Consider the following 24,033-nt stretch of genomic DNA (forward strand, 5'->3'; position numbering starts at 1 on the left):
AGATGGGGTTGTTTGTGATAACAGCCAAACTAAATTTTATTGCCCTGGCAGATCTTCATAACCATGTCAGGACCACTCAATCCACAACAACTCCACAACAGCTTTGTGGAGGCCATGATGCCCATAGGATTGTCCCAACACCTCATTGGCTCAACTCATATAGCAGAGCACACTCTAGAATTGGTCTTCTCTATCTAGACATGATAGTTTTCTGAAAGCACATGATTTTACAACCTGTCCGTTGCCATGGTCAGGTCACTTCTTGTTGAGCTTTGGAGTCACAGTGATCAATACCTTCTGCTAGGGTAGAAGAGCACTTAGGATCATCTGGCCCTAGAGGTTACTGAATGGCCTAGTGGGAAAGCATCTGCCTTAAATGCAGAAGATCCTTGGTTCAATCCCTAGCATTTCCAGGTAAGGCTGCACGTTTCCTATCTCAGACTTTGAACAGTCACTGCTAGTCAGTGTACATAAAGCTGAACTAGATAGACCAATGTTCTGATTCAATATAAGACAGCTTCCTGCGTTTCTTAAATGCCCCTTAAAAATGATGAGAGTTGGCACTGTGATCATGCCTGAACAAAACTGATATGAATTTAGTAACTGATGCTAAATTTATAGGGTGATTTATGAATTCTCTGAATCCAGGGATTCAACTTATGACCAGCAGGCACCTTCCAGCCCATGATGCTATTTCCTAGAGTCCTCTGACCCATTTATAATCAGATTCCTTTCCCCAAATATTACTCTGCTTCCCAGCTGGTAGTGATATTCATGAAATATTCCTATTGACTTATCAGTGTGAACCCCTGAAGCATTACATTTTGGATGACCAACCTCACAAGAGGCGGCAAGTAATCACAGCACACAGCCACAGATAATGGAACAAACTGTCCAATAACCCAGCGGTCTTGCCTTAAAGGCCACTTGCCAGCCAGATAATTTTACCATGCAATACAAGCATCATTCTGTGTTCCTTTCATGGAGAGTCATCAGTTCACCAGATGTGCCCTTTTCATGGTCTTCTAGCCAAACCACTCACCTCCTTTGTGGGGCTTCATTTCATTTCATTGTGGTTGTCTCATTTCTTTTATGGGATGTGGTTCTCCCTGACTATGACTTGTTTTTCTTTGGGCTTATGAGGAACTCCACAGTTTCCATGTAAGAAACGTAATATACATTTCCCTCCTTTAAAACATCCTTTTAATGAAAATGTTAGCCTTCAAAAGGACATGTTGTAAGCAAGAAGCAGTATGCATGCAGGGAAAAATTTGATGGAAATTCTCTAATGTGATGAGACTTCACTCATGTCAAGGGATGGAGTACCTGGTCTGTGACTCCTATGTCCACCCCTGCCCCCTCTTTTTTAAAAAAATGCATCTCAAAATCCTACAGGCTCGTAGATCAGGTGCCACACTACTAGTCACCTCACCTGAAGAAGGATATTGTAGAGCTGGAAAAGGTCCAGCAAAGGGCAACAAAATGATTAACTGGATAGAGCAACTCCTTTATGAAGAACTCCTTTATATAGAAAAGGTAAGGAGGGGACACGATAGAGGTGTACAAAATTATTCATGGTGTGGATTGAGAAGGTATTTTTCCGTCTCTCAAACAAAATACTAGAACTCAGGAACAGCCAATGAAGCTGTATGCTGGAAGATTCAGGACACATTTCCTTAAAAAGTACTTCTTCATGCAGCGCGTAGTTGTGGATCCCCCCTCCCCCCCGGAAGTTGAAGTGGCCACCAATTTGGCTAGCTTTAAAAGGAGATGAGACAAATTCATGGAGGGTATTAGAGGTTTCTAGTCATGATAGTTATGTTTGACCTTTGCTGACGGAGGCAGTATCCCTCTGAATCCCAGTTGTTAGGGACTGTAGATGGGGAGAGTGCTGTTGTGCTCAGGTTCTGCTTGTGAACTTCCCATAAGCATATGGTTGACCACTGTGAGAACAGAGTGGGTCCTTGGCCTCATCCAGCAGGGCTCTTCTTACTATCTTATTACAGCCATTGGGCAATAATTAAGATGAGGAACAAACTATCCAATTTCTTCCTACTCCATCCATATCTGTCCATAACAACGCACCCTCATAGACAATATGCTTCTGAATACCAGTTGCTGGGAATCACAAGTGAGAAGGCGGCTATTGAATTCATGCCCTGCTTGAGGTTTTCCCACAGGCATCTGGCTGGCCACTGTGAGAAGAGAATGATGGACTAGATGGGCCTTCATATGTTCTTATCCACACAATTAGTATTACCTTTACTTTGGCTGTAATGGTAACCAAATCTGAAGTTTTTTTGTGATTACTGTTTTACCATCAACTTAGACTACACAATATGATATGGGAAAGCTAAACAGTTCATTTTTTTACTATTTTAGCCTAATTGCACATAGTGGGATGGAACATTGGGAGAAAAAACTCCTTTGAAAAGTTAGATAAGCAACCCTGATTAGTGAAATTGTTTGAATTTGTTTAGCTCACATTGCCATTTTTCTTTAGTCCAAATTATAACCTTTCAATTGAATGCAATAGAACAAAGTCCTCTGCGTATATACCAACGTGGTGGGAGGCTAAACAAGGAAGGGAAAATAAGGGCAGGACTTTCCAGAACTGTGGCTTCCTGAGAATGTTCTTGGGTCAAGAAACAAAATGTTCAACCAGAAGCAAAGCTTGGGAAGGGCTTTCTGTGGCTGGAGAGAAGCAGTGGTGCCGTTAGGTAATTTTAGACTCTGGACTTCATGGTCTTAGGGTGGGGAGCTCTTTAGATGGTAATGTGTATTACTTCACCTACTTTAAAATATGGTGAGTCAGCTCTGCTGTGCCTAGGGAAACCTTCTGCTCATTCTGCTGAGTGGAGCACTAGAAATTTACCCTACAGTCCTGCCCTGTCAGTACCACTGGTGAGAAGACAGGAACAGGCCCCTCCTGTAATGATGCAAAACCACAAAATATGGGCTGGAATATAAACAGTGTTGATATACAAAGCACAGTTGGAGAACCTCAAGCACAGGGGTCAAATGTGGTCCCCAAGTTCTCTCTATCTGGCCCTTGAAACACTCTGCTTGGTGACATGCCCTTCTAAGCCACACCCCTAATCAGCCCTGCTTTGCACCTTCCTCAGCTGTTTTTTGCCTGGCTAGTCTGTGTCCTTGAACTCTGATAATGTCTAAAGAAGGGTATGTGAGTGTGAGTATAAATGAGTCTGCTGTACAAAGATAAACATTTTTTTTTGCTCTGCAGACCTTTTCCTCATACCTCATCCACCACCAGCAGGTGGCCCCCAGAAGGTTGGCCAGAAGGAAATGTGGCTCTTAGGCTGAAAATGTTCTCCACCTGTAAAGAAAGTAAGGCTACTATGTGTCCAGCTTTATTAGGACAGCCCTCTGTTTGAAGGGCGGTCCATTCCAAGACCAGTTTAAATATAAAGAACCACAAGAAGGGAGAACAGGGTCCTTGTAGTTGCTAGTCCACAGTCAACACCTGGTCAGGGACACAGGTCATCTGGTCGCAGCCTTCCCTGCTATGGTGAGACTGTGTTTCTACTTAGATTATAGTAATTATTCTACATTTGCCTCTAGACATATAAACTAGCAGATGCCAATTATATGCAAATCCTCTATTTTCAGGGATGGGTTTTCTCTTGTCTTGTGATGCATTAAAGAGATAGCCAACAATGTACAAAGAGAAGTCTTTGGTCTTCGACAGCTCCAATAGACCCAACAAATTGCAAACTTCAAAGCTTTGACTCATGTCCCCAATTAGAGTGTTTCTCTAATATATTAACTATTATTATACCTCCTAGTCCTGAAATTTGGGTTATGTGGCGCTCGTATGACAGGGGTTGAGGGTGTGGGGGCAGCAATGCTTCATAAACCCTGGATTCTCAATGGAATGGAGAGTACTACAAAGCCATTATCACCAGCAAATGGGGGAAAATGTAATCAATTATGTATTTTTTGAGGCCTGAAAGCACCAGCAGTAAATACCAAGCATATTCACTGGATTAATGTCCACTCTGGACATGGGATGAATAAATGAACATTGTAAATTTCTCCCCCCATTTGTGTATTCATTGGAATACTCTGACATTCCCACTCATACACTGTCCCTTCTCATTGTCGCCTAGCCTCCCTCCTTCTCATCTGGCTTTTTAATACCTCTTGTTGTCCGACATCCAGAATAAATTTCCAGTTCCTTCAATGGGTGTCCCAAACCTGAAACTAGAACAGCATGGATGAACTGAGAGCCTGACATCTGAGATTGTGGGCTGTTTTATTGTAGCATTAAGGAATCTGAAAAAGCTTGGCTTGAGTTGCTTCCAAGAATTTGGAGCTTTTCAAGATTCTAAATGCAATCCCCATTCTAATCTCCATTTCACCTACAGCCCTTGCACTGCGAAAGAATGTGGATCCACACGGTATTATGTTGGAAATAATCTGCTTTTCGTTATCCAGAAACAGTGCATCTATAATACCAATACACAATTATCCTGCATGACCAGGCTAGAACAGAGGCTGGGGGGCAGGTAGGACAATTGGCATGCACCTACCTTTTTGAAAGGGCCTACTCCAAGTCCTCCTGGTAGAGGCAAAGGGAGATCTTTGGTAAAGATGATTGAAATAGAGCCTACATTTCCCTTCTGGCCTAGGCCTGTTACCAGCTTTGCATGCCTGAGTTCATGACCTCTTTAAAGAATTATATATTTTCCAGAGAGTCCCAGGTTTACAGAAGCCATCCCAATTTCTGATTTGATCCCAGAATGTCCCACTTTTCCTGAAGATTTCCCTATTTTCATCAGAGAGATGTTGGAGGGTATGGAGTTAAGCAACCCCCAAGCCAAGGAGATAAGTAACTACACAACCTTTAGAAGACATCAGAAGGCAGCTCTGTATAGGGAAGTTTTTTAATGTTTAATGTTTTATTATGTTTTTTTATATGTTGGAAGCTACCCAGATGCAACCTAGTCAGATGGGTGGGGTATAATAATGTTGTTGTTGAATAGGCCATCCCTATTTTCATCAAAGATATGTTGGAGGGTATGAGGCAGCTATCAGGCCTAAAATGAAGCTTTCTATATATCAACATAGCCTTTAAATGATGGTGCGTATTGCTACAGTAAACCAGGATATCAAAATTATATGCCAGGCATGAGAATGTTCAAGGCAGCAGTTGTATGCAGAAACAGAAATGTCATTCACATTGCTCTGAATGTACATCAAGCTTCCATGTTTTATTCAAAACGTGTATGTGTACCAAACATAATGAAACAGTTAGAGTATTTTTCTTATAAAACTTATAAAATAATTAAATAGTACACTTTATACTTTGCGCTTCTTCTTTTTTTTACACCGTAATCCATACTTCTATGTAACACTATTTTGCTGTTGCTGCCACTTACTTGGGAAGCAAGTGAGAAAATAAAAAGAGGGGGGAGCTATGCATTAATAAATTAATATTTTTACATCAAATAATAAAAAATGACACATTTTTAGAACAAAAGTTTGCCGGGGGAGGAAAATGTCCCCTAGAAAGTATAAGTTTACAACGTTCAATATTCAAGACATGGAGAATTTAGAAGCCAAGATATGGTTCCAATAATCATTTCTTAAGCATATCACAGAGAAGACATGTATTTTGTTTTGTTTCATTTAAGCATTTGCAAAAGCAACTCCTATTTTTAACTGACCACTGTCTGCATTGGTGCTGATGGGGCTACTTTTAGTTTGGATCAGTGAAGCTGAACTACATTCATCAAATGAAACTGTGGAATTGGGTAGAAACAGAGGGAAATGTCATTTTTAGCCATTGCTCAGAAAAATTCATTAGGTTACAATCTTTCTTTAGTTGTCTCAGTTTTGGTAAAGAGAGAGAGGTGATAGCTTGGTCCTCCAAATGTTTGCAGTTTGGGCATCCAAGATATTGTGTGCCCTGGTTCCATTGGATTCTGAGCGTACAAATATCAGCACCACTGCAAAAAATAAATTGTGTTGGTGTTTGATTATTCTGGGCTAGCTACCCAGAACAAATAACACAGATCATAGGCTTGGGTCCCACATGAACAAAGGCACATGTTCATGCAGAAGGCATCAATAGCTTTCCCCTGTTTACAAACTGTGCATTGGCTCCAGGAGGCCAGAAAACCCTCCAGAGTGGCATTTTACATGAGGGAATAATGGTGGGGTGGCAAAGAGAAAATAAATGACTCAATTTGCAAAAAGCATTGTATTGTACTGACACATCAATCAGTGAATTGAATCATGCAATTTGTTCTTATCTATTGACTTTATAATCTAAAAACAACCATATTAATTTAGAACCCTGTTTGAATTCACCAAGATTAATTTTGCAACTTCAGAGTTTCCAGAAGCTGGTTTATGAATTTCATGCAGACCACTTATACTTTTCTGGCAACAGCTGAGTTTTCTTTCTAGGTGTAGTGCCTGGAAACTCAAGTTTTGCAGGTGAAAGACCTAGTTTCTGCAAGTTCTCCAAAAGTTGTGAGTGTTCAAAACTGAACTCTAAATTAGCATATTCTGGACGCCGATGGGATTCTGGGATTCTGGTGATCATTTGTTTCAGCGCTGATGATAATGATGCCTAACAGCAAGTGTGTGGCTTTCATGAGTTACTTGAAGAATAAAATGCTAGTCTGCTCATACTACATAGCAATGCCCTAAATGAAGATGCTCTAAAGAAAAGTCCTGTTTTGTTCTCTTGGATGGGCATCTCAAGGAGTGCCTGCCTCTCAAGTGGTTAGTAAACCATGACTGAGTTACTAATCAAAGTGAAATGGGGAACAAAATAAAACTAAAATTCTACCATGATATAAGCCTTGCTTTCCCAGCAGCAAGTGAAATAGAAAAGCACCTTTTATCTTGATAGTGCAGTAATTGTGCTTACTGTGAATAACATAATGCCTATGTTATGTACAGCAACACATTATCTCAGCAGCCACCAACGTAATTTCTCTGGAGTTGTTTTCTGCTTGTTTTGAAGGGCTATGCTAACTAACATTGAAATAGCCAACATATCTCTTCGTATTACAATGATATTGACTCATTGCAGGTTCTGTGTACATACCACTGAGCAGAATATGAGCACCATACTGACTGTGCTACTCCACTTTGGAGATCAGATATGACCATTAACAGAGTAGGGTTAATGACAAATAGAAAGAAGGCTAAAAGTTGCCTCCATCTGCTAGCATTCAAAAATACCCTGTTTGGAAAAAGTCCAGTCCTTGTGTACTAATCCTTGGTTAAAAGCTGTACCATAGAACATCTTGTTCTACAGTACCCAAGTCTCTCCCATTGGTCATTTGTGGTTCTGGAAGACCTTCTAGAAAAGTTTGCCATCATCTTGCAAGGGAGGCTCTTGACATTGAAGTGTTGGACTGACTCAATTCACATCAGTTCTTCCGTGTGCACGATTTGCAGCATTGCTTGCCGTAAAATTTGTGATTGCAGACACCATGCTGGGGGACCAGATGGCACCAAGTAAAGAAGTCCACACAAGAAGGATCATCTGCAATGGTGAAATTCCAGACAAGAATATTTAGTATTTTGCAGTATGTCTCAGGAACACTGAAGCTCAGGGACACTTTATGCACCTGGACTGGTTGATGACATGGACATCTAATCGCTCCCATGAGTGCTCTGTTCATGTGATCTGCATTAACACTGAAGACTCGGGATTGCAGAAAAGCTGCAGTCAGCATACAAGACTCATGGCATACCTGGATCGTAGATACCTACCTGTAAATTTCTGCTAGCTTTCTTTTCAGAAGGAATACAAGTCATGCAAATATGAGCTGAATGCTCCTATTAGCTGGTTCGTTTCATACATGTAAGCCACCTCCAAGGACTTAAGCATTTTCTGTCTGAGAATGTCAAGAGCTGTGGGGCAGGGGATGGGTTTCTTAACCAAAAAAAAAAAAACACAAACCACCAGAATGCAGATACCTGAAAACACCTGTAAGATACCTGAAAACACCTGTAAGGAGAATCTCTTGTTCAGCACATCTCATGCCCAAGAAAGTCAGCCAAAGAAATCTCTTTCACATATATGCGAATTAAGTTTTGGTAATAGTATTGAGTTTGATCCAGAATGAGACTGTTGCACTTAGTTCCCGTGGGACTTAAGTCATGACTGACTTTACAGATTCAGTTCAATGGGACCTAACCCCTAAGGTTAAAAAGGAATGTGGCTCTCAGTGTGAAAAATAGTCCCCACTCCAGCCACAGAACATCTACTTAGAGACATGCTGCTTAATGTGCTGGACACAATGTGCTATGCTTGTTACATGAAGTTCTGCTGTACACCAATCTGTTCAGTGGCTTTCTCCTCTCTCAACATGGAATATGCAGCCACAGCATACTATCTGTTAGAGTAGTCCATATGTCATGGAGCACACTGGGAGGGAAGCAAACTGACAAATGTCTATGAGGTGCAGGAGGATTTCAGATTATGTATTTATTTTTACTCCATTCTTGAACCAAAAGTCCCCTAGAGCAACTTACAGATAAAAAGAAAAACAAGCCAATGCCTGCCCCTCAGGCTCCCAATCTAAAGGACATGGCACAAAAGGAAATAGCAATGATGATGAGGAGGAAAATATGCAAACTGAGACATCAGTAAGTGCATTGCAGAGTGCCTGGTTGAAAAAGAGGGTGGAGAAAGAGAAGGAGAAAAGAGTCCTTCCATGCACTAGAAGTACGGCCCAAATTCTCCAAAAAAGAACCCCCCCCTTTTTTTTAGACTATCATTTTGAAAAAGCAAAGATCAGTTGGTTTAAAATATTGCATAGCTGAAGCATTCTGTAGTTTGGCTGCAACTGATTAATGCTTTACCTAAAAGTGAATAGCAATGAATCATGTTGCTACTCTAGAAATACATTCCTTAACAATTTAAATTGCAGCATTAAAGCAACATAAGTGAAACTTGGGAAAGATTTACTGCTGAGTTCAGCTATTATTGGAACATGGGAAAGCCTTCCAGTTTGCCCTCAAAACTAGTAGTTCATAGTACAGGAAATTGACATGGCTTTTAATCCGCATCCTTTTTATTTCAGATGAAAGGGTTAAAACTGATGGCACAGAAGAGACTCTTCTCATTCTCATAAAATCACTCACATCTTGACATAATACACAGGCTGTCAGCTATTGGCCCAAAGATCTCCTGTGACATAAATAGGTCAGTGGCAGAAAGACGCTTGACTTCTACAGATTTCCCTCGTCATGGCTTTGGTCGCAGGATAATCCATAAATTATTGGTCAAAGTTATGGTTCCAGTAAGGACCACATGAGCCTGCCCTATAAGGCTAGGTGTTGGAGACAAAAACAAACAATTGTCTTGCCCACAGGGATGTAAGAATACATCCTTTTCAGTTTTGCCCTGTATTCATTCCACACAACACCATTTCCATTCCACTGAAGTTCTTCTTCCAAAACCTATGTTATTCATCTCACCATCTGATGTGGCAAAATTACTTAATTTATGTAATTTTTATAATTAATCATATTGCTGTTACATTATTCCACCCTATTCAATTCATTGCAAAGTAAACACATTGCAAATGATTTGGGGGGGGGGGAGGTAACCAGTTATGTATCATTTGCAGTCTAAAAGCAACAACGAAGGCAAATACTGTTTGTATTCACTGGACTGATTTCCATTCCAGACATGGAACAAATAAGTGAAAATAGGTAGTTTCCTATTTCTATGTCTGTTGGAATTATCCAACAGCTCTACTTATCCAAAGCTGTTTTCATAAAGGGCTCATCCAGACTTCCTTTTGTACCATGTTTCTAGCCATAGATCCGTAGATTAAAACTCCATGTCTGAGCCCCTTTGTTTCCCCCCCAAATCCCTGCTGGCACTTTCCTCAAGAGAACCCGTTATTTACCACTGAATCAGCACAAACAGCAATCCACCAAAAATCTGCATTGCCATTTGTTCTGATTCAGCAGTAAAGAACAGGTTTTCCTGCTATCTACCAGCCCTCTTACTCACGTAAGTCTGCCTTCTTACAAGAGGTGCCACTGGTTGTCAGCTTCCGCCTCCCTCATTTCTGTGTTGCCAATAAGTAGGAAGAAGGATTGGAGCAAAACAAGAATTAGTTAGCTGTACCTGTTTGTGGCTCCACCTACTGTTGGCCTCTCTGCCTTTCAGCCCCACCAGCCACCACTGAGCTTTGAGTTACAGTACCCTGCTGAGTGATGGAAATGAGGAGAGGGGAAAATGAACAGAGGAGCAGACCCAGCTTGTCTAGGGAAGCATGTTAACTCTCCCTGAAAGGCTCATTTCTTTCTCATGATCTCTCCCCAATGACTCACAGGGCTGGAACTATGTGGTGGGTAATTGAGAGTGATTGGCTTCAATACAGTTCCAGCACAGCTGGCTGTGTTCGCTGGTGGAGACAGAGACTTACAGCACGGTGAAGAAATAATTGATCTCCAGAGCCTGAAGACCTAGTTACAATAAAGTCAGATGGACTTCTACAGCTGCAGGGAGGGGGAAGGGAAGAGACTGGAGTGAAATGAGTAACAGACACTGGACAAGAAATCCAGTTAGGGAAAGAGAAATGGAAAAAATACCGTCTCAGGACAGAAAGTGGATATTATTATTGGTATTAATTGGGCAAAAATAAAGGTGGATGAAACTAGACCCAGGAACTTCTTGGAATGATCCATTCCTGGAAGTTGAAGGAGGGGAGGAGATCTACACACACACCAAAAAATCTCTGGAACCCAGCAAAAATAAGTTGTTATGTTTGTGGGTTTTTATATAAAAATGGTAGGAATAAATAAGGAAGCAGTAAATTCAGGCTAGGATTTATTCGTTCATCCCTTTTGACTATCCAAGATTCAGTTGATTCTAATGATTTAGGTCTACCTCACAGATGAAAACAACTCACTACATGACTTGTGGAGGGACTCCAACTCTGTAACAGGACACGGGCTTTTTGTGCAGATGGTCACAGGTTCAATACTTTGCATCTCCATTTAAAATAACAAGGTAGCAGGTCTTGGGAGAGACTTCTGTCTGCATCCTTGGAGAGCTGCTGTGAGTGGCGGTTGGTGCCCATTGGGAGTGGCGGGATGGAAGGCAGAGAGACCAACAGCATGTAGAGCCAGAGCCAATGACAGACAGAGCCAAATAATTCTAGGTTTGCCCCCACCCTCCTAGCTACTTAATGGCAATACAGAGACTAGGAAGGGGAAAGATGACAGCCAGTGCCATCTCCTGGGCTGGATGTAAGTAAGCAGGCAGATGCCAGGGCAGGGTGGCTGATGTCAGGTGGAGCAGTATCCCATTTGCTAATGTCTCCCTTGGTCGTTGCTGTTCAGAGTAGATGACACTGGGTTAGGTTAGGTTAGGTGGACAGTCTTATCAGGAATAAGGAAACTTCCCATGAGACTTTCCCAATAGACCACTATAGACAGGTGATGCCTAGTTCTGCAGGTCTTCCATATATTTTTACCCATATTTTGCCAGCTACTCAGGCAGAATTGTCTTGTCAAACAATTCAACCATTCAGTTCTCACTGGCCTTTATGTATCAGCTCTCAGAAAGGGGCAAAGCTTGGGAGATCTAGTCTGCTACACATTTACTTTAAACAGTGGGACAGTCTTTACCTTTCTTCTCAGGGGCAAGGCAGAAGTTAGTATTGCAGGCTCTTGACATTGCGGGCTTCTGTTGAGGCAGGCAGCCCACAGCTGGTTGACCCTGACGAAGGCACTGGACAGTCCGTGTCTGCACTCCTCCACCGCATGTCACCGTGCACTGTAAGTGACAGAAAGGAGAAGAGATTTTACTTCTATGAGGGCCTCCAGAGCTTCAAGCATTGAATTCCTTTCCATTTACATTTCTTCCATGTGAATCTTTCTATACAAAGCCATCAAAGGATTATATGCATTTGACACTTGATCGCTGAAAGGTTAAGGAAAAAACCCAAAGTTTTTTTGGGTCTTTTAAGTGTTACAACCTGCATTGTGGAACTTTCTCCCTGGATAGGTCTACACATTTGAGTCTGTATTTCTAGTCAGGATGTGCACTGGATCCACCTAAATCCCAGATCTCAAAATAAATCAGGCCAACTGGGGTTGACCAGGGATTTGACTGGGTTGGGCTGAAGCTGCTTCAGGTCATACTGGGTCAACCCCCCCCCCCCCCCGAGCAACCTAAGGCTGTCAAAGTTGGGGAAGAATCTGGCAGTGAGGAGAATGGGAGAAGAAGGAAATATGTAGGCAGTCTGCAAGCTTCTCCTTCCCCAACTCCTGACTGCTTGTTTAATCAGGGTTTAAAACATTAATTAAATGCTGTGCAAGACCCCTTGTCACTTGGCTTTGAATAATCCCTCAGGATGGCTAAGAGGTATTAGGAATTTGCCTGCTATCCTTCTGAAGGGGGAGGGGACCCGGTATGGTTGAAATACCCTGATTTTATTTTCAAGAAACCCCACTATCCATGAAGATAATGTCCCCACGACGCTTTCATCTGATTATGAATCTTCAGGTTCAAAAGCGGCATGTATATGCTATCAAATAAATGCTTGTCTTAGGGATATGGGACTGACAAAGTAAGCAAGTTCCAAAATACAGAAGCTTGTTTGAGAGACTGTGGAAACAAACACAGACTGATCCAGTAATCAATCACACTATTTAAGGAATTCCAGACAATCTCTGTAGATCCCCAAGGACATTGTGCATAAAGATTTGTAATGGTTCAACCACAGTGCAGCCCTCTGAAGATTGGTATGGAAAAGACGGTGGAATGCAACATAGCTGCAGCAGCAGAAACATTGTTATATAAAGCACTTATCGGTTTCCAGACAAATGAATCACTTATACCAAAATGGTGCTGTCGATTCTCCTCTTCTTCCTTAAGTGATGTACAAATCACAGCGACACTGTCAATGGACAGGAAAACAAAGAAGAAGAACAGGTCTAGGTGCCAAATGCAGCCTCTAGACCAGGGGTCAGCAACCTTTTTCAGCCGTGGGCTGGTCTACCATCCCTCAAACCATGTGGTGGGCAGGACTATATTTTGGAAAAAAATATGAACGGATTCCTATGCTCCACAAATAACCCAGAGATGCATTTTAAATAAAAGCACACATTCCGCTCATGTAAAAACACGCTGATTCCTGGACCGTCTGCGGGCCGGATTGAGAAGGCGACTGGGCCGCATCCAGCTCCGGGGCCTTAGGTTGCCTACCCCTGCTCTAGACTTTTATCTGTGGCCCTTGGGACTCTCCTGAGGCACATTCCACACCAGCCCCGCTTTGCTTGAGTGTTTTTGCCTGACAGGAATGTGCTCTTCTACGCTGAGAATGCTTCCTTGCTTGCCTGGATGGAGGATAGATGTGCAAGAGATGTGCAAGTCTGAAGAAACTAGTCTACTGTGCAAAGGCAAAATATGCATTTTTTTGTTTGCCTAATTTGCCTCTGCCACACCCACCATTGTCATTTGGCCCCCAGAAGGTTGCCCAGAGGGTGATGTGGCCCTCAGGCTTAAAAAGTTCCCTTTCCCTAAACTAGAGAAAGGGAAGCACTTGGTGATAACAAACATTATGAAACATGGTAGAAATGACTGATTTAGATCTCCATATGAAGCCTCTTCTCTCACCTGTTGCCAAGGTGAAGAATACCACCCTGGCACCCTGTGGTATAAATGGTGCAGAGGACATGCTCCTCTGTTGCAGCCTTCCTCCAGTTCGATGTTTGGCTTCATAAGGTTTCGGCAACGGCGCTGTGGGAAGGTGATCAGTTTGCCACTGATACTTTTCTCGCTGCACTGCATTTCTCGCCGCTTCACACCTGGGCCACAGGTTGCAGAGCACTATGGGCAGGAAAGGGAGAATATGTCACTTTCAGTTTCTCTCCTTTTCTCATTTTTTCCAGACTAATTTTCTCCACATCAATTTGCATTTTAGAAAATAAAAACGTCCTCATAAAACTCATCAGTGTTTTAGTATGAAATTCTTCTTATATACACTTTGCTGTATGCACTTTTGCCTAATATTTTGCAAGCAATTTCCCCTACTATAATGCATTTTTATATGTAATATATGCATTTATAAGCAGACATTACACTAGTATATGCATTTTTATATACAGGCATGCCTCACTTTATTGCACTTTGCAGATAATTGCATTTTTTACAAATTGAAGGACTGGAGGAGCAACAGCTGCTGCTGCTGCTGGGTTGGTGGTGAGGCTGCAGGACCCTATTCCCCCACCTGCTCCTGCTGCTCCTTATGAGAATGTGGGTGCAGCAACAGGCAGCCCAACCATTTCCAAGGGAAGGAAGTTCCCCACCCTGCTTCCCCTCTTCTGGCCATCGCAGTGGAACTGGCTAGGACTAAAGCCCACCCACTTCTGTAGCCAGAGAGGCCTGGGGGAAGGCTAAGCGTGTTTTCTCAGGGTAGCCATCAAGCTACTTATTTTAAGAAACTGTCTCAGCCACCCCAACCTTCAGCAACCACCACCCTGATCCATCAGCAGCCATCAACGCTGAGGCATGACCTTCTGTGAGCAAAATGATAACATTTTGCTGAAGGCTCAGATGATGGTTAGGAATTTTTAGCCATAAAGTATGTGTTAATCAAGGTATGTACATTTTTTAAAACAACAACAACATAATGGTATTTCACACAGCATAATCTAAACATAATTTTAATACACACTGGGAAACAAACAATTTGTGTGTGTGTGTGACTCACTTTATTGCAGTACTAACTTTATTGTTGTGGTTGGAAACTGAACCTACAATATCTCTGAGGTAAGCATGTGCATTCCTTGGATGCATAAATGCACTGCAAAATGTGAAGAAGTGTGAATTCTGAAGGATGTCTTGTTTAGGTCTGCATGTTGTTTTGGAAAATGTGGACTTGGAAACTTTGCCTTTAAATACAAACTGAATCAAATGCCCCACCACCACCACCACTATTCCTAACAGGGGACAACAAAGTACACACAGAAAATTTATTTAAAAGATACTGACTGGATAATGGAGTTTCATTTAGAGAGTTAAGCTCAAAATAGTGCCTATTGGCACAATGGCAACCTTCAGGTCTTCCTCTGATGCCCACAAAGCCACTAAGCCCACTATTCTCTTGGCCATGAGGTGGTGAGTGTGGCTAGCTTTTCCTCCCTTGAAATATACACAGAGAGCTGAAGGAAAACGTGACTCTCTTTCCCACTTCCTCTTTCAGCATTTTGTGCATTTTGAAGGTCAGAAGGTGGCCCTTGGGCTGAAAAAAATAAATGGTTATACATCCCTGCCATAGGTCCACATGCCCCACAGTGGGTGGGCCTGCATCAACTGTCTCCCCTCACAGCTCCAAGGAAGGAGACAAACTTCTCTTCATGAAGTCCAGCGACAAAGGGGCATTATTAACTTTTGCATTATTAACAACAGATATTGTCTGACCAACGAAGCCTGACACTCCTTTGAATATAACATCATTTGATTTTCAAATATCACCCTCTGGCTATCTAAGTCCTGTAGAGCATGTTGGTTGTCATACCTCACTCCAAGCAGAAATCACCCATTGTAGACGATCATTTTTGGGGCACCGTTCCAACACACACGTCTGCTGCATTTCTGGCTTTGTTTGACTGCTGCACATGTTATCCGGCAGGATTTTCAGTGTGGAAGTCCCTACACTTTTGCAGACGACATCACGTTTTGCAAGTCCTCTTCCACAAGTTTTGGAACACTTTATGGGAATTTGAGAAAGTTGGATATTAAAGACTTTAAATAGACACTACTATGCCCCATGGGGTCACGAAGAGTCAGACACAACTAAATGACTAAACAAGAAATACCAAAGTAGGACAACAAACAAAATGGTTCTCAACCCCATCCTGGAATTCACTGTGGAATTCAAGGCAGTATTCATGTGGTTCTAGGCTGGTGGTGGCCCATCCCACAGTATGTTGGCTCCATCAAGTGCCTTTGGACAATGCTCAGGCAATTCATTTAATTGTCATCTTCCGGGGCATGTCAGCAACCAACATGTTTGGGTAATGGCTAGGGCCCCTGTGCCATGTGACAATGTCATAGGCGCCGACTCCATGGGGCCTGAGGGGGCCCGAGCCCCCTCAAAAATTCGTTTGGGGGGGCTCTGCCCCCCCAATAATTTAAGAAAATTATTAGTTCGGCCTCATTACGCCCCCCCCCCCCGGCGATTCTCTGCCAGCCGCTTCATTCCGCTTCCACGCGCCTCGGATAGAAGGTGACGCGCGCCGCTACCTTCTGTCGCCTCTGTCACCATTTATGGGGGAAAGCAGGAGGAGGAGACTGGAGGTGCCCAAAATAAAACTGTAACGGCATTCAGCACTCCGCCTCCCCGGTGGGATCCCGAACGGGCGGCCGGGCAAACGACGAGCCAAGGGAGAAAGTCTGCCTTTCAGCCCCGGCTGACTGACAACTTCCCGGGGCAGGACCCCGGTATGGGCCCCCCCAATATTTTTTATAAGTCGGCGCCCCTGTGTGACATCACACCACTGACACCGGCCCTTGACTCTCTTCTTAAAACAAACAAATAAAAACACCACCAAACTCTCTTACCAGTCATGGTTTGGATTGGTTGTTACCTGCCCCCCCCCCCGAAATGTCTCAGAAGTTGGTCATTGTCTTCTGTTTGGGGGGAAAGTGGTTGCCATATAGAATCAGCAGCACCACTACGGCAAGCCCCCAAGGGGTCCTAACATACTCTTAGGAGACTCATATTTGGATGACACTGTGCCAAGGGTCACTGGCCTCACCCTTCAGGAACCTAAACCCAATCCAAAGTAGGAAAGGAAGTAAAGGAAACTGCTGTTGCTAGCCATTTCTCAATGGGTGAAACTGTAACACACCATTCTAGATTGCTCTCTCTAATTAGGCAGGAGTAAAACTAATTAGTGTAAATTACATAAATTTACACTGGCTCTTAGAATGCTTTTGCACCAGCAAATTCACTTAAATAAAAAATTGTGATATGTCTCCCTTGGCAACATTACAAGTATATGTGTTTCACTTCAGAATAAAAGCTCTCAGACACCCCACATCTTTCTGAAGCAGGGGTGTGTGCATATATTGGAATTTGCCTGAGGCCCCAAGCTACCAACTCTACTTTTAAGTGCAGGGCTTTTTAAACAACAACAAAAAACTGTACCAGGATTTTCAGCTGCTTGGAATGATACCTTATCAAAAAGAGGAAGACATCAGTCATCCTGGATTTATCCATAATCATGTTACACTGGACGCCTGATTAGTGGGGGGTGGGGGGTTAATGTATGCAAACTGATGAGATAAGAAATATCTTTCCCTAAATGCCTCTTTGCTCTACTCCAGCTGAACATCTTAAGCCAGAGGTGGGCAACTTGAGGATCAGGAGCTGAATGCAACCCTCCATCCTTCTATCTAGACCTCAGTATTCTCACAAGACCACATGTCTCAATGGTCTTGCTTTGGACCATGAGTGTTGTTTCCCCCCCTGGTTGGAATATGTCATTGAACTCTGACAATGCCTCCTGCTTGTCTGGATGGAGCATAGAGAGGCTGTGACAGAGTGTGTAGAAAGAAGCCTACAGTACAAAAGCATATTTGCACTTGTTGCTCCTCTCCCTTTTGCCTCTGGCCTCACCCACTACTGGCATGTGCACTGACCTCATCCACATCACCAGTGGCAGACTCTGAATGCTCACATTTCAGGGGTGCCCTGTGCGATGCTAAAATTCAGCACCCTACCACCTCTCGTGCTCTGTTCTACATCATTATTGTGGAGCCACTTGTGGAGCGGCACCCAGTGCAGCCAAACCAGCTGGGCTATCCTAAAACCACCTCTGACAATATGAAAGCAGGTCACATATGTAGGAGCACTTCTTCATAGCTTCTCTAGACATGCTTCCATGCTTGCTGGTCCAGGAATTAAGATCAATTTTCAGAGACCTTGCTTTTGGTGCTGTCTTGGGAGATTTGATGAGAAAGCAAACAAGCCCACCAGAGGGTCAAAGAACAGAGCCCTTTTGCAAGCAGCACCCTGCTGTTCTTTGAAGATCCAGGTTTCGGATATTTAAAAAGCACCATGCTGTTTGCAAAAGGGATTTTGAACATCCCAGCACTGTCCCAACAATCGGGATACTGAAATGCACAGACTTCACCCATCTGTCAAATTTGGCCTGGCAGGAGTCAAGAAATAAAGGTCTGGTCTCCAGCCATAAAAGGTTCCCCACTAACTAATGTTAGGTCTTCCCTTATGGCGAATGAATACCAATTACTATGGGACAGCAGTGGGGAGGGCTACTGCCTTCATTGCTCTTCTGGTGAGTTTCATGGAAGCATCTTCTTGGCCACTGTTAGAAACAGGATGCTAAAGAAGATGGAGATCCTTTTCTTTTCATTACCTGAGACCACGGGCCAGGACTCCATTCCGGTGGACAGTCTTGATGGTTACATGCCTGGATTTGTGCTGGTGTGGTTACTGGGCAGAGAGCATGGGCCACAATGTCCTCCTTCTGAAAAGCCTTTTTCTGGACACACTGGATTGGACGACTTTGTTGCCCTCCACCACAAGACTGGCTGCAAACACTCCATTCACCTGCTGACCAACTTCAAGAAAGAATGCATGTGTTGACTAGATAGCCAAGAATCAGACAATGAGCGCAAAACAAAGGAGACATTTCTATATCAGCTATGATTATAGCTACTAGGGGGTTCACATGTTATATTCAATGAGTGTACAATATGTCTACTTGTGTACATAAACAGTTGAGCTGGATACTCATACAATTATTCACCTGTAACGTTCAATGAATGTAAAATCTGCGCACCTGTGAATACAAGAATGGAGCTGTACTCAAGTACACTTGTACTCAAATCAACAAGTGTACACTCTTCCACATAAACACTTGTACATGCGTAGAGACAGATTGTACCTTTCTTCAGTGAACTACTAAACTGTTCCATCAAGGAACCAGAAAGCAGCAGCAATCCCCTATACATTCATTGTTTGGAGTACTTAAATGGAATGCTACAGCCTCAAAGGATGTTGATATACAACATTATGAGAAAAACTATAACGGCAGGAAAGATAGAAATACATATATTTACTCTGCTCCTCAGTTGGAGTATTATAAATAGTCATATTTCTCCCCAGTAGAAGGATTATCAAAAACATGTTGGGCAGTTAACATTTCTGATTAAACTTGAGGTAATTCCCATCAGATTTGGGTTGATCTCTCTCTCTCTCTCTCTCTCTCTCTCTCTCTCTCTCTCTCTCTCTCTCTTTCTCTCTCTCCATATATTACTGCTTTTCACACACCTCCTGCCACACACACTTTCTCCTCCTTCCTCTTTTGCTTTGAATTTTACCCCATTTGTATAATTCCTGATTCACAGGCTATATCTAATTTGAACAAATCTGAAAGTAACATTGGCCATTGTTCAGTCTTCTAGGAATGGCAGGTCCTCCCCAGACCAAACAGCAAAATCTTAAATTTGGTTCAGTAGCCAACTGGTAGCCATTGCAATTCATTTGGAAATAATATGATATGCTCATGGTAGGCGGCTGCACTTAGCAGCCTGACCACTACATCCTGCATTAGCTGCAGCTTTCGAACCACCCTTGAGTGGAGCACTTTGCATTAACTGAATCTTGAGGTTACCAGTGCATGAGTCACTGTGGCTAGTCTATTGCTGACCTGTGTTTGAGCATCATCCAGTGAACATTAAAAACCTGAGTCTCCCTGGGTCTAAATCCAGCATAACAGCCACTACACCACAAAGGCTCTCACCAATCTCAACTCATCTTTCAAATAAAGGAAGGAAGAAATATCTTGCTAAATTAAACCATCCTGTAATTAGAGTATGGAAGATTTAGAAGCTACCAACTAGCAGATGAATTTCCTCACAATGGGAGGAAAGCTCCCATTGGCAGCCGTAGGAGCTTTGTTTTCTTTGCGACTAGCAGGTACATGGTCTGAGACATTGAAACTGGTAGCGTGGAAGGCAGAGTGATCAAGAATTGGTGGAGCCAGAGCTAAAGGCAAACTCAACATTTAGGATCCACACACCCATCTTCAAAGTGCACACAGAGTTTCCCGTCAGAGTCGAGGCATGCAATGATGATAGCTACTTGTGTGGCTTTTTCTGGCGATTAAAATAAATGCTACGTTTTAGAAGTTGCCAGCCACAATTAAAAGGCAAATACAAACAAACCGGAGAAAGCTGAAGGAAACGTAATGGAAGACTTTTCTGTCTGCAAGAAGTAGAGCCCATGGGTACAGAAATAACACTTGGCAGAAGATTAGTCACATGCAAAACAGATTGTTTGGTGAGGGGAGGTTACTTCAAATTAGTTTTCAGACAATGTTGGGGCTCAGGGCTAGGCAATGAAATTGCAGTAGCTGTCACACGATATGTTACTCCAATTAAACTTTATCTCTGCCTTCTTGTGGTTCTGCTATAATTTCCTTTCCGATCTTATGCAGTATATTTGTGTGGTGATATATCATCATCATTATCATCACGGAGGGAAACACCCACACACTTCTTCATACGATTTTACTCCGTGGGTGAAAAATTATGGTTTATGTAAAACTTATTAAATTGTGCACTGGACAAATTGAATTGCACAGCAAATAGGTTCATATTTGCATACCCAGATGCAGCACTCCTGCCCCCCCCCCCCGGGGGGGCAGGCCTTCATAAAAGGAAAAGACACGATAACGTCAACTTTATTGAATTCAGGTGTTGGTAAACCTTGGCATAGGCACTGGGTGTGTATCCGTCTCAGCTCCCAGCTGGGGGTCTGAGACATGTCAGGGTCAGTTAGGGGAAGGTGGAACCAACAGAAAACACTTGTTTACGCAGCTGGTCCCACCCCAAATTGCTGAGGGGAGCTGTATGGCACTTCTGCCATGTGCTTTGGACAGAGACTCCCCTCATGACCCCCTCTAATGGGCTACCCTGTTATCGCTGCCTCAAGAAGCGAGTGAGTCATCACTTCACCTCAACTTCAGATGTTAGACTAAAGGATTCCACCCAAGGCCTAAACTGCCAAAGTTGTGACAATTGCTATGGGAAAAGCAAAACATGCAGAGCAGGGAAAATTCCTTCCCAGCTCTGAAAACACAACCATCATACAACCATAGCAATGCCCACATTTCTAATAGCACAGAAGAAGACAGAAGTGCCTAGAAACCAATGAGTTTTTATTGACATTTTAATGTTTTAATGGATGCTCTTATGGATACCAACACAGTATATATTCATTTGCTCCTCTGAATTGGACAGATTTGGTTAACAGATGAGCTTCCCCATCTGTGGTTCCCTTTCTTTCTTATATCCCTTTCACTAAGAAGGTAAGTCTATAAATGGCTTAAATATTGGGAAGATATAATCTTTACTAACAGAAGCAGTATCTCTCTAAATACCAGATGCTGAGAAAAAATAAAGAAGATGCTTATCACATTCATGCACAGATATGAGCTACCACGGGCATCTGGCTGGCTGCTGTTGGAAACAGGATGACGAATTGGTAGAACTTTTTTTCATTAAAACAAATTTTTATGTGATTCATATTTGAGAACAGACAGCATACCTGTCTTTCATCTTCTTTGTTCTTTAACCTTGGGTCTCCAGATGTTATTGGACTACAACTCCCATCATCCATCTATATTGGCTAAGCTGGCTGGGGATAATGGGAGTTATAGTCCAACAACACCTGGAGATCCAAGGCTAAAGAGCACTGCTCTAGGCTAAACACACTTACTTCCATTCACATTGCCTTTTGGCTCCATTATTCTGGCTGTTCTTCCCCACTTATTGTCCCGCAATTGTAGTTGTCCCCCTAGCAACTCTTAGAGGATCATATACTCAATCCCATACTCAAACCATACTCATCCCCAAGGCACTGGGATGTTCATAGCAGTGTTCACATGTTACATTCAATGAGTACGTACAGTCTACGTACCTGTGTGCACAAATATTTGAGATGTACACTCACACAGTTATTTACATGTAACAGTCACCAAGTGCATAGCATGTGTACCAATTAACAAACATAAACACTTCCACACAATGTACATGTATAGAGACACCTTGTATCTGTGTTCAGTGTAACATGTGAACAAGCCTATTGTCTCCTGCTATTTGCACTCATAGGCTTGTCCAGGTTGGGCGTGGAAGCAGAATTGAGCTGGAATGGGTCTGCTTTGATTCTGTTGCACTAATTTGAGGAAGGTTCAAATTATTGCCCCATCCCTAGTCCCAATTCAAACTCTTCCAAGTTTTGTAGAGGAGGGTTTGGAACCATCTGTCTAGGAAGCAAAATAGGTTTATTCCACAGATTTGTGAATTTAGACTCAAACACAAAGACCCATAAAAGAAATAGGAAGGGATGATCAATTCATAATACATACTAGGCTGGGCAAGGATTTGCATTGCATATCTTTGTCTCCGTCAAGGGCTTTGTGCTTGGGCCACAGAAAGAGGCATTGACACGGACACGGTGATCTTGTAAACATACAGCTTTCGCTATCAAGTGCCCTATGGAGAAAACCAAGAGAAATAAAAAAAAGATGTACGAGAGAAAGAAGTTATTGTAGAAATGAAAAAGTAACTGAACATAGCACGGTAGTTCATCAGGCAATTTGCCTCTCAGCCTTTCCCCACCCCCATCACTGGCATGTGGCCCCCAGAAGGTTCTCTATGAGGGAATGTGACCCTCAGATGAAAATGCCACCACCTTGAGCTCTAATAAATAAATGGGCATGACTAGCTTAGGTCTTAATTTCAAAAGATCTACTCTGAGTAGTACTAATGTTGGCTACAAGCCTTAGTGTTATTAATGTTACAAAGCATTCTTACTGGTTTTAAAACATGAGTCGGAGGAATTCTCACAATGTGTGTTGATATTTTTCAGTATAATTTTAAATGTTGCATAGTTACAATTAATTTGAAGGTTTTGAAGGAATCGAACCATTGAATAAGGTTTTTGAGGTTTTGTTAAAAAAGAAGGGGAGCCTGTACTGGATTATTTAATGCATTGAAGTTGGGGGTGGGGGGAAATGGCTAAGCAATAATGTACTGTAGCTTTCTTGAAGATGGCAGGGAAAAGCAGGGGAACAGGGTCACAGGGAGGAGACACTATCTCAAGCAAGTTTATCTTTGGAAACAATTAAGGCATGAATTCAGATCTTTTTGAAGAAAAGATACGATCAGAAATGTAAGAGGACGGATAAGAAACGTGAGATGGCAAGAAAGAGAAGGAAATTCAGAGACAAAAGGAAAGAATGGGGTTTTAAAATCTAGATAGCACAAGGCCTGAAATAATGGAGAATATAAAATGAAAATATTGGGAAAATTGATCCATGAAATGGCAGACAAAATATGGAAAAGTCATGGAAAACAAAGACAATGCAGAAAATTGGGGGTAGATAATAGAGAATAAGTAACAGAAACCTTTGCAATACTGCTCAGAGCAGTGCTGTATTAACAATGGCTATCCTATACCATTGCTTTTATGTGCCAGGCAAAAATGTTTGTTTTTAACCAAGCTTTTGGTTTTTAACTATCTATGGCCTTTTTGCATGATTGGGATGTTTTAATGTAGTTTTTTGTTTGTTTGTTTGTTTGTTTGTTTGTTAAGTTGGTATGACAAAAATGTGACTGATAAATGAAAGAAGAAGAAGAAGTAGTTAAGAATTGATGAAATGTGACCTAATAATACAGTGGAATTGCACTAATACAAACTTATCTCCCCTCTGTCCAGGGTTTTTTTCTCACCCTCAGAGCTGATGGAGGTCATGGGGGCACAGATATGGGGGAGAGAAGGAGGAAAGCCCCACTGAGCTAGAAGGATTTGTTATGCTGACACTTGTAAACACAATTATTTAATTGAATCCAGCCCCTTATGCTCTCTTTATTTTAAATTGCAAGATATTTTGTGTTTAGTAGGTATGGAAAGTCTAATATATATGTAAATATAAATAAAAGCAACAAATTAATAACACAAAGACCTATAAACAACAACA

The 24,033-nt window shown here is 42.3% G+C and overlaps 1 protein-coding gene across 3 annotated transcripts in view; it reads right to left on the reverse strand.

Moving 5' to 3' along the window:
- Positions 1-5,207: 5,207 nt before the first annotated feature.
- Positions 5,208-24,033, reverse strand: part of ADAMTS18 (ADAM metallopeptidase with thrombospondin type 1 motif 18) — a 95,151-nt gene continuing 76,325 nt past the window's right edge. For all 3 annotated transcript variants that reach the window (XM_028739637.2, XM_028739636.2, XM_028739638.2), the window contains 6 exons: positions 22,420-22,546; positions 18,403-18,607; positions 15,537-15,728; positions 13,634-13,846; positions 11,641-11,788; positions 5,208-7,528 (listed from right to left, as the gene is read on the reverse strand). In XM_028739637.2, the coding sequence (XP_028595470.2) occupies positions 7,413-7,528; positions 11,641-11,788; positions 13,634-13,846; positions 15,537-15,728; positions 18,403-18,607; positions 22,420-22,546 (1,001 nt within the window). In that variant the 3' untranslated portion in view covers positions 5,208-7,412. The remainder of the gene's footprint in view (positions 7,529-11,640; positions 11,789-13,633; positions 13,847-15,536; positions 15,729-18,402; positions 18,608-22,419; positions 22,547-24,033) is intronic.

Source organism: Podarcis muralis, chromosome 7, assembly GCF_964188315.1.
Source record: "Podarcis muralis chromosome 7, rPodMur119.hap1.1, whole genome shotgun sequence".
NCBI lineage: Eukaryota > Metazoa > Chordata > Lepidosauria > Squamata > Lacertidae > Podarcis > Podarcis muralis.